The sequence below is a fragment of the Malaclemys terrapin genome, chromosome 14 (assembly GCF_027887155.1).
Source record: "Malaclemys terrapin pileata isolate rMalTer1 chromosome 14, rMalTer1.hap1, whole genome shotgun sequence".
Classification (NCBI taxonomy): domain Eukaryota; kingdom Metazoa; phylum Chordata; order Testudines; family Emydidae; genus Malaclemys; species Malaclemys terrapin.
In genome coordinates, this window is record NC_071518.1 from 23,138,004 (window position 1) to 23,155,368 (window position 17,365).

Consider the following 17,365-nt stretch of genomic DNA (forward strand, 5'->3'; position numbering starts at 1 on the left):
CCTTCTGATTGGCCCTCTGTAAGCCCTTCCCTGATTGGCCGCATGTCTACGCAGGCGCCCAGGCCTGCCGCAGCCCAGTCTCTCTAGGTGTGGGGTAATCGCCCCACCACAGTCCCGTTTGCTCTTGCCAACAGAGGAACGTGTAGGGAGGGGGCTGGGTGAGCAGCAATGCCAGCCCTGCATGGGAGGGAGGGCTCGGGCTAGTCAGGTCAGAATACAATACTGAAGATGCTGTGGTAGAGTACAGTCACGGCTCATAGAATGGAAAAAGTCCTGAATTTGGCCCAATAGATTTAACTGTATTTAAGATTCATACTTTTCTAATAAAACTTTTTCACCCAATCCTCTGGTTACTGTTTCACTTTTCAAACTCTTCTTATTTCCTACATTAGTCTAATTTAATTCTCATCTCAGTAATGATAAAGAGGTGATTAAAGTCAGAAACATTAAAAATCTTGGTAATTTCATTTTTTTCCAGTACACAAAGCTTTTAATTGATGTCAAAGTCCTCTGCAGGTACACGTTCTGTGACCAAAATATAAAGTCAAGGGCAATTGTTATGAGATGTATTGCATTCCTATCTCCTGCAAATCATGTTATATGATCAGATACTACGGTGATGAGTGTAGTCTAAGAATTGGACTAGAACATTCCACCACTTTATGCTTCAACTATTTACCCTTTTCTTGTCCCCCTTCTTCTACTTCCTCCAGTGAGAAGTTTTTTTGCCATTCTCACCAGAATATTGTTGAGCTCATCTAGGGAACTCAGTTAAAATCCAGAGGTGGGCAAACTACGGCCCGCAGGCCACATCTGGCCCACGGGACGGTCCTGCCTGGCCATTGAGCTTCTGGCCGGGGAGGCTAGCCCCCGGCTCCTCCCCTGCAGCCTCAGCTCACCATGCTGCCAGTGCTCTGGGCTGCAGGGCTATGAGCGCTGCCGGGGGTAGTGTATTAAATTGCTCCCCTAGGAATGTGCTGTTTACGGAGCACACAGGACTGGCAGCTGTAAGTAGTACACCGTAAGTAGCACATTCCTACGGGGAACAATTTAATACACTACACCCGGGTAGGGAAGACTGTACCTCCCCAAACTGCCTGGCCCCCGCACCCTATCAGCCCCCTCCCACTTCCTGCCCCCTGACTGCCCCCCTCAGAATCCCCGACCCATCCAACCCCCCCGCTCCTTGTCCCGTCTGCCCCCTCCCGAGACCCCCCGACTCTAACTGCCCCCCCCAGGACCCCATCCCCTATCCAACCCCCCTGCTCCTGTCCCCTGATTGCCCTGACCCCTATCCACCCCCCACCCCCAACAAGCCCCCCGGGACTCTGCCTATCCAATCCCCCCGTTCCCTGTCCCCTGACCGCCCCTGGGACCCTCTGTCCTTATCCAACCCCCCTGCTCCCCACCCTCTTACCATGCCGCTCAGAGCACCAGGACTGGCACCGTAAGTAGTACTCCGTAAGTAGCACATTCCTACAGGGAGCAACTTAATACACTGCACCCACCCTCCATATAGTTTCAGAACCCCGATGTGGCCCTCAGGCCAAAAAGTTTGCCCACCCTGATTACCAAAGCTCTTGTTAACATTAGCATGCCCACAAAGTACTTTCCGATGGAATAACTGTCCATGAACAATTTTCTGGTCATGAATTAAATGCTAGTATTAATTTAGGCAGCATCTAGCATTCACCTCTTTTCTTTTCACTCCTCCTTTTCTTCCCCACTGTAAAGGAGAATCCCACTCACCTTCACTTTCTGAAAGCAGGAGTATCCCTTTTCCACCATCTTAGAACAGTGATGATGTATAGGATGTTCCAGGCTCCAGAACCTCAGAGTGACTGTTTCCACCACATGCTCTTCCAAAGTTCTGCTTTTTGTATAGCTCTATCTACTGCATACCCATGAAAGACTGAATGGATTTAAGGGAATTAGTACTGTGATATGGACTCACCAGCCTGAGTTTAGCACAACGTGGTAGTGACTCAAAGTTACCACCACATTGTGGTATATAGGAAATGAGCTGGTGTTTCAATCCAATGGCTAGTTGAGAAGTTTTCATCACAAATCCATCACTGTGATTGGTAGTCTCATCAGAGAAGCCAGAGTCTTAATATGCAGGGAGACTGAACAACCCTCTTGCTCTCTGAAGAGAGGATTCAGGTAGATAGTCTGAGGAAGCTTGCACAAATTACTACCTTTGCTGTACCTGTTCTGTTGACAGAAGCTTGTTGTCTCCATCATGGTAAATATAGCACCTGTCGTGAGCACTAAATTCATTTATTTTTAAATATATAAACAAAAGCAAGCAATGAAACCATAGCCAGTCCCCATGAACTCTCAGAAGCACTCTGCCAGATTCTGCCAGGTAAGAGAGTGTGTGTTTATTTACCAGTTTAACACATTAGGAAGAGTCCTTTAAAAATTTGAATTTTAGCATACAACAAATATTTGAATTAGTATATTTGCTGTTGACCAGTGCAGAGTGGAGCACAGAATTGTTCCAAAGGAAGAGATTCTGGAAGAAGATTCATATCTAAGTGTTTAGGTATAGGAAATACTCCAATTTCCACTATACTGTTAAAACACTAAAGCTGACTGAGCTAGAGTTATATAGAATCCTTCATTGTTTGAATCAGACATCAAGAGCTGCATCTCCAGTGCTGCATGTACATGATTGGCAGAGGACTGCATGGTCACTAAAGAACTTTAAAAACCTCATTTGTTTCCTGCTAATCAAAACACCGAAAAAGTCAATTGCAAGGAACTGAACATCCTCAACACCTGCTGAAGTCAATGAACCTACCACCGTTTTTGCCCGCTGCCACCTGGTTATTTCTTTTTTTGGATTCAGTCTTGTAGCTACAACCGTCTTCTCGTTGTAAGTGATATCCAGACATGGTGCAGCAGCAACCTTAACTGGACCTTAATTAAGTACTTTAAGTGAATATTGTACATCTGCTTCCTCAGGCAAATCTTTCTGGAAATAAAACACATCTGTAGGAAATATAGATCTTGAAATATCAACTCAGGGTGTTTCTTTTGCAAACAGAGGACACTCCAATAATATCCCTTTCTCAGAAAAATGAAACAGAAACAGATTTTGCTGTTTCACTATCCAGCCCTTCTGGTCCCCTATATAACAATAATAGCTAACTCTTTAATCTGACATTAGCACAGTGCAGTATTGAATGAACTATTTAAAAAATCCTTCAGGGCAGATTCACTTTATCGCCAAAAAACAAGATTACATTGACAACTAGATTTATTATTGATCGATACGAATGAAATCTGAAACAGATTAATGTATCAACAAAAATATGAGCCATGTGTACTGGCATTTAGCAGGCAACTCCTTATTTATGTTATGGGTTGGTTTTCTTTATATTGGTAAGATTATTTTCCTCTTTTTAAAAATCAAACTCCATTTGACCATTAGTGAAGCCTATTGAGATTCATCACATTAGGGCTTTAAGATAAATGAATATGTTGTTCAAATGTAAAAATATTAACCTCCTATTTTGTTTCTAAATATTTGCCCCAAAAATTCCATAACTGTAAGCATATTAAATATAAATTCCCTACTCTTTGACAGAAATTCAAACACATAAATGGAAATATTGCATAATGATGTAAACATAAACTATATCAGTTACAAACACCAGAGAATTAAGCAGTAACAGTTTAAAAAAATGGAGGATTTGCAATACATATTTAGGGGTGTTGTCTAAACCCCCAGTATAGCTGCATTGCTCCGATGTAAAGCAAAGCTTGCATAGGCAAACCTTATCCCAGTCTCAAACCAATCTCAGAGTTTGAAGTTGACCTCTCCCCCACATAACCATTTTTCATGAAGATGAAGTTTCAATAACCATTCCCTTTTTTTAAGGGATGACATTTTTGTTAATGAAAATTTTTTCAAACAATTTTTTGGTGAAAAAAAAAAAAAAAAGTTGTTTCAAAGAGTCCATTTGGGTGGGGAGGCCCCGGCAGAACCTTTTCATTCAAAAAAAGTCAACCAGCTCTATTTGGTATTTGTCAACAGAAATCTAAGAGCCTGATCCAGAACCCATTGCCGTCAATGCATGTTGGTTCAGGCCCTACTTATATCACAGAATCATAGTACTGGAAGGGACCTTCAGAGGTCATCTAGTCCAGTCTCCTGCACTCCTGGCAGGACTAATTACACCTCTACCTCAATATAACGCGGTCCTCGGGAGCCAAAAAAAAATCTTACCGCGTTATAAGTGAAACCGTGTTATATCGAACTTGCTTTGGTCTACCGGAGTGCGCAGCGCCCCCCCACCCCCACCCCGGAGCACTGCTTTACCGCGTTATATCCGAATTCGTGTTATATCGGGTCATGTTATATCAGGGTAGAGGTGTATTATCTATGCCACACAATACATTATTCATTTTTATTTTATTAATATTGCACATTTGAGAATGTAATTAATTTTTTTTCATTCCACTGTTTTTGCACCTACCTTCAACATTCCAAATTGTTTAATGGTCCTTCTGACTTTGCATAATGTAGCAACTTCCCCAAACTGAGGTTATCAGCAAAGTGAAATAAATCTCTGCTTTGTGACCAGAAACTAACACACCTGGCACTAGATTCCTTTTTGATATAGATTTAATATACAGTTATATGTTGCACCATCATTCCTTTGCCCTGCTTGTTGTGAACAGGCAGGAGATAGCAAGATTCTTGGATGTTCGGAGCGCTTCATAAAGTAGGCAAACAGCCATGAATTGTGACTGAAGGAGGAACACACAATCCATGTACCAATTCAGTGCTGTCTATGTATAAAGGCATTAAAACTCATACACAGCTGTAGAAACATTATTTCAAAATCTTTTTATTCAACTGTTATTCAGCAATATACAATACAGTTTATAAACAAATGTCTTACCTTGCTTCCAATCTTTATTTAAAAATAAATATTATTGATAGTGAATATTAATTATGGTAAGATGTGCCTTTTTTAATCAAAATGTCTCAAAAAGAAATAATTTACTTTAATTAAAAAACAGAAAAAGGAAATCCAAAAAACCTAAAACACAATAATCTACTAAAAATATTTCCCTTCTTTAGAAGGGCTTTGACTCAACATCTTTACATATTATCATAAAGATAACTGCTCAACAGTTCGTGCAAAATGAATAGTCAGAAGGAAGGTTTAGAAAAGAAAAAATATTACATTAAAATAGAGAAATCATAGGTGCCATGCACAGAGCATGGCTTTACACCATATAATCTGGAAACTAGATGCATTATTTTAGGTGGTTTATTTTGTGTAACGTCCCCAAAAATATGTTTCCCCCTCCCCATGTACAATTTGTCATGCTTCTTTCAGTCTCTCTCTGTCCATCTTTAAAACTACAGTTCTTATCAAGGGTTTGTTTTGTTTTTAAATAGGTTCCTTTTTGTTTGGTTTAGGAATATTGGATAAAATAGTCCATCAGTGGTTTACTAATAAGTGTACAAGCTTATGCAGTATTAACAGGAACATATATAGGAGTGGGTCTGTAGCATAAATAGGTCCTGTACCTAGGAAAAAAAAAGACAAGAGGAGAGGGAGAGATTAATATTCTGTCTTTAAAAACGTGTTACATACATAGCTTCTTAATATAGAAAAATATAGGAGGGTTTATTTTCATCATTTCAGTCAGAGGCCAGAAGCTTAATTTTAATAGTAAGATCACATACTAGAGCTATCCAGCTCAAATGCCTTTATTCCCCAAAGCCTACCTCTCACTTAGGTCATTTCATTATGCATTACTAATGGTATGGCCTAAACTTGGCATCTGGTATAGCAGCAATTGAGACTGCTATAAATATACCTTAATCCATTATACCATTTCCTGACAGATGACAGGTATCAACACCCATCACTTTAAAAGAAAATGACAAATGCTGTGGCTGTACTCTGCAACATTCCTTGATCAACAAGACATGTACCACTTTTGTTTGGAATTGAGACAGCAAGACCTTGCATTTTGTTTACCTTCTACACATAAAGAGCAATATCTAGAAAAGTCAGATGTGGAAGAGACCTATTAAAGACATCTAGTCCAAACCCTGGGAAGGGCAAGATTGTTGTATTCACTATTGTCTCAAAGGCTTTATCCGGATTAGTTTTAAATGCCACAAGTGATGGGACTTTCATCCTGCCTCTTGGGACTTCTCCACAGTCTAGTAGATCTCATAGTTAAGAATAATTTTCTCACATACAGATAAAATTTCTTATATCTATTACTTTGTGCTACCTTAAATAATTCTTCTCTCTGTGATGTTTACAAGTACACCTCTACCTCGATATAACGTTGTCCTCGGGAGCCAAAAAATCTTACCGCGTTATAGGTGAAACCACGTTATATCGAACTTGCTTTGATCCACCGGAGTGTGCAGCCCCACCGCCCTGGAGCACTGCTTTGCCACGTTATATCCAAATTCATGTTATATCGGGTCACGTTATATCGAGGTAGCGGTGTACTCAAAAGGTGTAAACAGTTATGTTCCCAGGAAATTGTCCCTTAGCCAAGTATATTTAATTCTTTTAAACCATTCCTTGCAAGTCAGTTTCTAATCTCTGACTCTTTTTTATTGCTCATCTCTAAATTCCCCCCCCTTCCCCATTTGTCTTAATCATTCCAGTAACAAAGTGCCCAGAGCTCAAAACGGCAGGGATTCTCAAACTGGAGCCTGTGAACCACTTGCTGGTGGCCTGTGGAAAGCTGGCTGGCTGCATGGTGCTGGCTCCCCTCCTGGTTTCCATCTGCTCAATCACATTAAGATAGAGATAAAAATGCATTAAATATTTTCCTATATTACTTTTCCATGTAAGACATTGCTTTAGATGCCACAAGGATGTTATACAGACTGCAAGTGATCTGTGATAGTGAATGGGAGGGGAGGTGTTCCTGCAATTAGCACCAAGGTTCTTGCACTAGAGAGAACCCATATAGAGGCAGATTCTGCTGCCCTTATGTGAAGTAGTGCCTCTTTCCACCAATGTTCTCATTGACGTGAGCAAGACTGAACCAGGCGCTATGACTGTAAGAGTAGAAGAATCTGGTCCACAGAGAGGATAAAACCCTGGAATTAGTACACAAGGTGTTTTCTCACCAGAGTCACAAAGAGAGTACTGGAGCACTGAATTCAAGGTATTGTCAGCTAAGGTTGCCAACTTTCTGATTGCAGAAAACCGAACACCCTTGTCCCGCCCCCTGCCCTCGCTAACTCCCTCCCCACTTGCTCGTTATCACCGGGCTGGGACAGGGGGTTGGGGTGAGGGAGGGGGTGAAAGCTCTGGCTGAGGGTGTGGGCTCTGGGGTGGGATCAGGGATGAAGGGTTTGGAGTATAGGAGGGGGCTCTGGGCTGGGGCAGGAGGAGTATGGGAGGGGGTATGGGCTCTGGCCTGGGGGTGCGGGCTCCGGGGTGGGGCCAGAAATGAGAGTTTCAGGGTGCGGGAGGAGACTCCGGGCTGGGACTGAGGGGTTTGGAGTGCAGAAGGGAGCTCAGGGATGGGACAGGGGGTTGGGGTGCAGGCTCTGGGAGGGAGTTTGGGTGTGGGAGAGGGCTCAAAGCTGGGGTGGGGATTGGCATGCAGGAAGGGGTTCAGGGTGTGGGCTCCGGCCGGCACTTACCTGAGATGGCTCCCGGAAGCAGCTGGCATGTCCCCCTGGCTCCTAGGCAGAGGGGTGGCCAGGGGGCTCTGCGCGCTGCCCCCATCTACAGATGTTGCCCCTGCAGCTCCCATTGGCTGTGGTTCTTGGCCAATGGAAGCTGCAGAGCTGGTGCTCAGGGCGTCACCGGTGCCGCGGATAGGGCAGTGCGTGGAGCCTCCCTGACCACCTCTGCATCTAGCAGCCAGAGGCACATGCCGGCCGCTTCTTGGAGCTGCGTGGAGCCGGCTGCTGTAGCCAACTGGACTTTTAGTGGCCCAGTCAGCTGTGCTGACTGGAGCCACCAGGGTCCCTTTTCGACCAGGCATTCTGGTCAAAAACCAGACACCTGGCAACCCTATTGTCAGCAGAGGCACCAAGGAGTATAACTGCCCTGCTACAGGTTGTTACGTTGTAGATCAAAACTGGGTCCTCCCTCTATTTTATCATATTCCCAACTCATATCTAGTTTGCTATCCACTATCACCTTTAGGCATTACTGCTTCTTAAGCACGTCCCTCTGCCTTAATAGCTACTGGATGCACTATTAAGTGCTGGAGCTTTTAATATAGGGAGTCTACAAGTTAAATGTTTAACTTTATAACAATGCAGAGAGGTTGCAAATGATTCTTCCCATAGCCAAACACTTTCCATGAATCATAACTGTCAAAGAGTTTGCACAGAAATATTTCTAAAAATGTGATAAAATACTTGTTTATTTTCTATTCATTAGCTACCTGCATTAAAAAGAAAGAAGTTTACACTGTGTCACAAGACCAAATCCCCTATAAGGGTAGTGTAGAGGTGCCCTGCTCCAGAAGAAGCGCCTGGACACACTGTGACTGGGGACCAATACCTACTAGAGCTGTGTGGGGACCACGGTTGCTTCTACACCCTTTACAGCTCAGTTCTTCTCAGAGAAGTGAATGTGAAAAATGGCACCTTCTTACTCAGCAGATCTGCTTCTTTTGTTTATTCACAATCCTATCTGCAGGGTGAGTTGTTACTGCTTCAGAGCCAACACAACCGAGACTATGTGAGCAGGATTTGTCTGCATCATCAATTGATTGGCAGTTAGTACACAATCAGTTACAGCTATGCAAGCCAACTGAAGGCAATGGACTTGGAGGCCATAACTGGAAGGCAATGGGGGTTGCATAAGTGTAGCTGAAGACGTAGTTTGCTTTGTGGAACCTTTATTACTGGAGATAATGCAAAAGACAGAAAGAGCCCAGCTTGACCCTCAGATCCCAGGTTGAGTTTGCAGGGTTGGCAGAAGGAACAGCTTTACACTTGTAAACCACCAAGCGTATTAGTTATGGAGTCATTGAGAGACAAACAGGGAACCACCCAGTGCTGTATTTACAGTCACTTTTCAGAGAGGAAGCATTTAAGTGGGACCTGTAGGCACTCAGTATCTCTGAAAAAAAATCAGTCTACTTTTAATTTAGGAGCCAAGCTTTATATAACCTATTATGAAAATGTTAGTCTGGGTTTATTACACAGGTTTGCATGCATTGTGAGTCTCTCCATGTGCGTTCTGTGGTTCAGTCACAGGGAATACTTGGAAATGCTCTTCTGTAAACATGGCACCACTGCTCAAATTAACTCATGGTCTACATTTTCCTCACCAGCAAAGATACATTACTATTCAATAGCAAAATATTCAATCACAAATCTGCCAGGATGTTATTAAGAACTAATTTTCACACCATCTAGTTTCCAGACTCCAATGAGTTTATGAGAAGCCACCTTGCATGAATGCTGCCTGCCTTCAGTTACTGGCATTTTAATTTAAGTCTTTCCATGTACATTTGTACATGGGACCATCAACTAAGTATTAGCTGAGCATGAAAAGGAATTTTTACAGAAAATCATTAACAAATGCAATTAACTAAGGCAGCAAAAGAAGCAATTCATAAAGTTGTTTTTAAAGGGCATTAGAGAGGTGTGTGAAAGGAGGGAAGACAGCAAGCATGGCATAGCTGTATAAACTCAAGAGCTAAAAGGTACTTTCTGGTCATCTTCTGTCCTATAATTGTATGTTGCTGCGAGGGAGGCGGAAGGAACAAGTGGAAAAAAACAGCTCCCAAAGAGAAAGGGTCACACTTCGTGCATCTAAACCAACTAAACTTCATGAGGCAGCGAATGAGCCTAATATAGGAAACGCGTAACTCAGTTCTCCAAGGGTCAGCCTGTGACAGTCCTGTGGAAGCACAAAGGGCTAGGTAACGGTCAGGTGCAAGGAGCCTGTGCCTTTCTGTCCCTTTGGAGGGGCTGGGTACATCCCCAGTCCTTGCACTCAGAAAGCACAAAGACTCTGGCAAGATTTCCATTGACAAGACTGTAAGACTCCCCTAAAATAGGCAAGGAGGAGGTGGGATGATACCCACCCCCAAATCCTTGCACGAGCCAGTAGAGCTACCTCCATGCAGGGGAGAGTGCATAGTTAACACTTCTGAAGGATGTATCAGCAGACATACACCTTTTGTACTGCCTCAAGGAGCTCCTGGTTGAGGCAGTGGGCCTCCTCATCCCCCAGCCATAATCCTGCCCCGAGTGGCTGGTCAATGAAGGCCTGTGAGAAGCCAGCCAGAGTAACAGTATCTGGGACAAATGGAACCTGTATACAGGAATGGCTTTGGACACCAGGCAAGTCCCCATGACAGTCTCCAAAGGCTGCTCTGTCAGTTGAGACTGGGGTCACCTGGTGTAAGAGCCTCTCTTCTTCCCTCCCCCCTTTGGAGTGACCTTTCTCATGCTTGTTCTTTGCCCAAAGAAAAATAATTTTGGGGCGAGATGGAGAAGTCATTCAAGAACAGGGGCAAACGTAAGGAAATTTTCATATCGATATGTTTTCCAGATTCGTGTCTATGCTTATATAACTCACAAATGTTCTGTTTAGGGAAGCCCGGGGCAGGTCTAGGGACAAGGGTCTTTGGCATGTAGAAAGAACTATAGTTCAGAAATAACTACAGGGGAGAGTTCCCATTCCAGGCATTCTTTTCACGTCGGTATGTCTGGAGCTCTGTGCATTACACATAAATGGGGCTCGTTTACTTCTACGTATGATCCTGTACACATACGGGAGCACTGAATTCAACAGAGGGACCAAGTACAGTTAAAACTCAGTCAAATAAATGCAGAATATCATACTGCAGTTGCTGGCATTAATACATTGTGCACATTAAAATAAAGGCACAGTGAGCCCAATCCTCTGAGGTGCTGAAGGGCTCCTATAACTTCCAAAGTGTCTTTGAAACACACTGATCTAAATGGGAACTGAGGGTGTTCAGCACTTGGTGGGTCTGGGTCCTAAGGGCCCAAGCCTGCACATTACACACATTCTAAACTCTCGTTTATAGCAACAGGAGATTTGAATGCCAGTGGTTATAGGATCAGCCCCTTGTATAATGTGTTTACGGATATACATGATCAAAAGCCATTCTCCTAATTTTTCCATAAAAAAAAAAAAAAGAGTCGGTGCATAAATATGTATATGCTGATACAGAGTGATGTCTGAAAACATAAATGCATCAAGGTCAGAAAATGCAAAGTTAAATTGACCAGAGAAGCTGTTAAGTCGATCACATCCTTTACTGCCACTCTATTTGCTATGTTTATGTTCTTATTGCTATCATACCAACAGATGTAACTAAATAGTTAAATGTTTGATGTTTTAAAAAATCGTTTAATTATTTGTGTTTCAAAGAGCAAGTATAATACAGCAAATGTAACATGTAAAAACATGACCACTTCAACGTCCCACTTTAAGCCTAATGTTTAATGATAAATAAAAATAAACAGTATCTCTACACTTATTATACGCGACTAAATCACTGGTACCAGGGGTTCCAGCTGACACCACCATTTCCAACCTGTCAGCAACCTCGTCTCATGCCTGGACCATTCTAACAGCTTTGGAGGGGCCAGCCCTTGAACTAGGGCATATAGGATTCATCATCTCCCACAGAAGTGCCACAGTTCCTGTATGTGGCCATCTGCAGTGAAGCCTAAGACTCTGCCTCTGAGGCAAGAGCTCTTGATGGCTATGTAAAGCTTGCCAGGGCACAGACGGTCAGCCAGCTCCACACCCGCACAGCACTAAGGTGAGGATTTGGCCTGGTATATTTAGTATGTTATTAAAATCTAAGCTTGGGTAACGGAGCACTGCTGCCGCTGGCGGTGAATAAATAGGACTTTGATTTCTAGGGTTGCTACAGGTCATTTAAGGAAAAAGAAAAAAGGAGAATTTTAATAAATGGGAAAATCCCCTTGAAACAGCAGCTAAGAATTGATCGTCTATAAATTTGGTCTTTTTAGGTATTCTGAAGTGGGGCCAACAGCACCTGGTTAGGATTTCTCTTCTTATGCCAAGCAATTATCATCTGTAACTATGTATAATAACTGTAAATTTACAAGATCTGCCGTGACAAATTTTAAATTTTAAGTACTCTTAATCTGGTTTAAATCTCCATTTAAACCTCTGAATTAAAACCAGTATTTAGCACTTTACGTGCGAGTGAAGAACTTGAAATCTCCATGTTTTTACACATATTCCCTTGTCTGATTTTTGCAGGAGAACTGTTCGTAACCCTTTTAAGATCATCTGAGCATGCTTATTTCACAATTAATTTTAGCAGTTAGAGTTAAAGAAACCTTTTTTTCGTTGCTTGTTTTTGAGGAAAGGCAGATCTCTCTATTTAAACCCCAAAACCAATTTTTCCTTTCATACCAGTGTAAGCAAACCCACTGAAATCAATAAAGTTATGTATGTAAAACTGTTCTGAAAGGAGATTCAGGTGGCATAACTTTGGAAGAAGCAAGACTGGGTCAAATGCACAACTCTCATTAGCTTGCCTCTTGTTCAGCTTGGCCAATCCTCCTTACTGCTTTTAACAATTATTACAGGCTACTTGAATTCAGGGAGCCATAGACTTACACTGATGCAACTCAAAACAGAGTAAGTATTTCCCTTGAAGTCAGTGGGATGACCCTTAATTTGATTCAGTAAGTGACTTAAGAAGCCCAGGTGTAATTGAGCAGTACCTGGACCCAGATTTTCAGGATTTTGTCATGAGAAAGAACTGTGGGATTGGATCCAGATTTAAAAGTAGCAAACTACTGTACTGAGGATCCCGACCAGGGGTATCTGTCTCTATGCAGTTACTTCTGTAGTGCAGACACTTTAAAAATAAAATGAAATTTCATCTTCCGATATATATTTGCTATTTTTATTTTCTTATTGCTATCATACAAAAATATGTAACTAAATATTTAAAAGTTTGATGTTTTAAAAATCTATTTAAATTACTTGTGGTTTAAAGAGAAAGCATAATATAGCAAATGTACATGTAAAACATGACATATTATGTACTACAACTACTGATGTGTCATGAAATAATATAAAAATAAAAAATATCTAAAATTATTTTATTTAAATGAAATCGTTTAAAGAAATTTAAATTTCATTTTAAAACAAGCTTTCAAAACATTTTTTCTTCTTCAGAATTTCTGTTTTGCTGGAAATTTTGAAAATATTCCAATTTGGAAAGAAAACAAATTTCAAAATGTCAAAATTTCCTGCAAAACAGAAATGTGAAATTTCAAAGAGCAGTACTAAGCAGTAATTCCAGCAAAATTAAGAGTTGACGTTGTGAGACGAAGACACACTTCGCACTTGGGTACGGAGGTACCTGAGATGAGCCAAGCAGAGTTTCTACCGGCCAAACACGAATGCCCATTTGAGAGAGCACCTGGAAGCAGAGCAAGGTGTGCAAAAAAAAGCATAGTGATCGACAACTGGAGGAGGCTCTACAATTGAATGAAATCTCAGCCCGATGCTGGGAAAAGGTCAGAAGACACCTGTCCACTTTTAATGAAAGGAACTACAAGGTCACAGTAGGTCACTCCACTTTTTGTGTGTTGGACTATCTGGAGAACTGTGATCAGCATTTTGCAACATCTGGCATTCCTGACATGCTATGCTCAAATAGGCCACAGTACACTGCAGCAGGATTCAAATGATTCAGCACAAGATGTCTTCCCCTGGGTACCCACAAAGCAATGGGAAGGCAGAATGGACAGTAAAGGCAGCAAAGAGACCAATGGTAAAAGCAAAACAGATCAGAAAGGGTCGTTACCTGTTAATATTGGACCATCACAATGCATTGTCCCAGGGACTAGATAGTTGCCTAGCACAGGGACTGGTGGATCAGAAGACCAAGACTGGGCTTCCTGTGAGGAGCAGTCCAGCAGAGGAACAACTGCTGTTAAGAGAATGCCAAGCTAACCAGCAGCCTACTACAACAAAAGAGCCAAGGATCTGAGGCCATTACACACAGATAAGCAGGGCTGGGTCCAACCATGAAAGAGCCACACAAGGCAATGGCAAAAGATAACAGTGGGATATGCATCATATGAGGTAGCTACAGACTCAGTGCAGCAGTGGAGATCAAACCCAAGACAACTGCAGAGTAGCAGAAGACAGCTGGCATGCCCAGACAGGGCCAAGACCAAGAGGATTTAGAACGAACTTCAGCCATGAGCTGGCATGACAGAAATACAGGGGACCAACAGAATGAAAGCAGCAACAGGGTAGAAACAAGTCCCCCACCAACAGCGATAACAAAAACAAGACGACTGGTTCAAAGACCACTATACTGGAAGAACTATGAGGCCCCACAGCTGGTATCCCAGCTTTACTACTGCTGGGCAAGCACAAATATTCAGTGTGGTGCAGAGGGATTTATCTACATCACTCATTAACTTAATGCAAACTTCGAGCGAAACCCTAGTACACCACTAGATAAAAGCAGGTGCTCAGTTGTCACAAAATTATTCCCCACCTTTGATAACATGAAGGTTCATTCATGCCAGGCTACTAAACTCTCTGCACTCCACTGGTTTAAAGTCTTGACTTCCAACTGGCTCTGCACAGTTAGACCCTGCACATCTTAGATAAACGCCACTGCGCAGCTAGAAGCAGAATTGGGGCCTAGATTTGGCTGATAGAATGCTGTCCTCCCACATGTTCTTAAATAACTGAATGGGATGAATCCATATCGAGCCACACGGGATGAAGCATGAAGAAGTGATGGGAATGAGTTTTCCACCCGCTGCACACTTCTGCTTATGACTTAGATTTTTAAATCTCCTTCCATGACTATGTTGTCTTGAGAAATCTACTTCACATCAGACTGGATTTACATTCCTATACAGCTGTGAAAGAGGATGCAAGTGGTGGTCCATCTCTCTCCCTTCTTCTACCTATTGCTGTGGTTTCCCAGGTCACCGACAGACCCTCTTATATGTCTGGGTGAAAGATATTCTTATTTCCTGTTTTTGTGGGTTCCTGAAAGAGTAAAAAGTCCATCCCCCATGTCCCTCCCACCTGACCACACATTTATACATCAAACTCCTCAAAGAAATGGAAGTTCGTTTTATTTGCCAACAGATCTGGAAGATCTTGCATCATCATCTCAAGTCTCTTCAATCACACCCAGTTCCACCCCTCAACTTACTCCAAATCTATTTGCATCTCAGCACAGCCTTATTGTACTTATTAATCATGTCCATCCTCTAGTTATAGTGGAAAAATACAAAATGTACAAAAACAGCCTAAGAAAAATTATTCTAGTGATATTTCCAGCCCAATTGCCCAGACCCAAAGATTCTGACAGTTCAGATAAGGCTTGAAATAGCATCTGGACTATTCAGTATTTATCTGAAAAAGCATTTTGAGGTTCACCTATCACATGGTGCTGGGTTAGGGAAAAACATGGGGAGGGGGTGAGGTTGATTAGAGAGGATACAGAGGGTTTTGCAGAGATTGTGTATAAGGCTGCACAAGGTATATGCGCAACACTGGTGAAAAATCATATTTTTGTGAAAAAAAATTAGCTCTGTGAAGCAGTTGCCTTTTTATTTTGTTTGCTCCTTCAGCAGGTGGAAGATGTTGGTGTCTTAATGGATATTCTGCTTTTATATGAAAAAAGAATAAGGCTACGTTTTAGTCACAGCTATTTTTAATAAGGCTGTCGATTAATTGCAGTTAACTCATGCAATTAACTCAAAAAAATTAATCACGATTAATCACACTGTTAAACAATAGAATATCAACTGAAATTTATTAAATATTTTGGATGCTTTTCTACATTTTCAAATATATTTCAAATTACAACACAGAATACAAAGTGTACAGTGCTCACTTTATATTATTTTTTATTACAAATATTTGCACTGTAAAAATGATAAAAGAAATAGCATTTTTCAATTCACCTCATACAAGTACTATAGTGCAATCTCTTTACCATGTTTAAAGTGCAACTTACAAATGTAGGGGTTTTTTGTTACATAACTGCACTCAAAAACAAAACAATGCAAAAACTTTAGAGCCTACAAGTCCACTCAGTCCTACTTCTTGTTCAGCCAATCGCTAAGAGAAATAAGTTTGTTTACATTTATGGGAGATAATGCTGCCCACTTCTTAATGACAATGTCACCTGAAAGTGAGAAGAGGCATTCACATGACACTGTTGTAGCTGGCATCACAAGGTATTGATGTGCCAGATGAGCTAAAGATTCATATGCCTCACATGCTTCGGCCATCGTTCCAGAGAACATGCTTCCATGCTGACGATGCTTGTTAAAAAAAAAAAAAAAAAAAAAAAAAAAGGCAAAGCATTAATGAAATTTGTGACTGAACTCCTTGTGGGAGAATTGTACGTCTCCTGCTCAGTTTTACCTGCATTCTGCCATATATTTAGTGTTATAGCCATCTCGGATGATGACTTTTTAAGATCATTTTAAGAGCACTTTCACTGCAAATTTGACAAAATGAAAAGAAGATACCAATGTGAAATTTCTAAAGATAGCTACAGCACTCGACCCAAGGTTTAAAAATCTGAAGTGCCTTCCAAAATCTGAGAGGGATGAGGTGGGCAACATGCTTTCGGAAGTCTTAAAAGAGCAACACTCTGATGCGGAAACTACAGAACCCAAACCATCAAAAAAGAAAGTCAACCTCTGCTGGTGGCATCTGACTCATGATGATGAAAATGAACATGCATCGGACTACACTGCTCTGGATAGTTATCAAGCAGAACCCGTCATCAGCATGGACGCATGTCCCCTGTAATGGTGGTTGAAGCATGAAGAAACATATGAATCTTTAGTGCATCTGGCATGTAAATATCTTGCAACACTAGCTACAAGAGTGCCATGCAAATGCCTGTTCTCACTTTCAGGTGACATTGTAAACAAGAAGCGGGCAGCATTATCTTCTGCAAATGTAAACAAACTTGTTTGTCTGAGCAATTGGCTGAACAAGAAGTAGGACTGATTAACTTGTAGGCTCTAAAGTTTTACATTGTTTTCTTTGTACATAGTTCTACATTTGTAAGTTCAACTTTCATGATAAAGAGATTGCACTACAGTACTTGTATTAGGTACATTGAAAAATATGATTTATTTTGTTTTTTTCCAGTTCAAATATTTGTAATAAAAAATAAAGTGAGCACTGTACACTTTGTATTCTGTGTTGTAATTGAAATCGATATATTTGAAAATCTAGAAAACACCCAAAAATATTTAAATAAATGGTATTCTATTATTGTTTAACAGTGCGATTAATCATGATTAATTTTTTTAACAGCCCTAACTTTTAGTAAAAGTCATGGACAGGTCACAGGC

The 17,365-nt window shown here is 41.5% G+C and overlaps 1 protein-coding gene across 2 annotated transcripts in view; it reads right to left on the reverse strand.

Moving 5' to 3' along the window:
• Positions 1-4,841: 4,841 nt before the first annotated feature.
• Positions 4,842-17,365, reverse strand: part of VSTM2B (V-set and transmembrane domain containing 2B) — a 32,969-nt gene continuing 20,445 nt past the window's right edge. For both annotated transcript variants that reach the window (XM_054049340.1, XM_054049341.1), the window contains exon 6: positions 4,842-5,554. In XM_054049340.1, the coding sequence (XP_053905315.1) occupies positions 5,466-5,554 (89 nt within the window). In that variant the 3' untranslated portion in view covers positions 4,842-5,465. The remainder of the gene's footprint in view (positions 5,555-17,365) is intronic.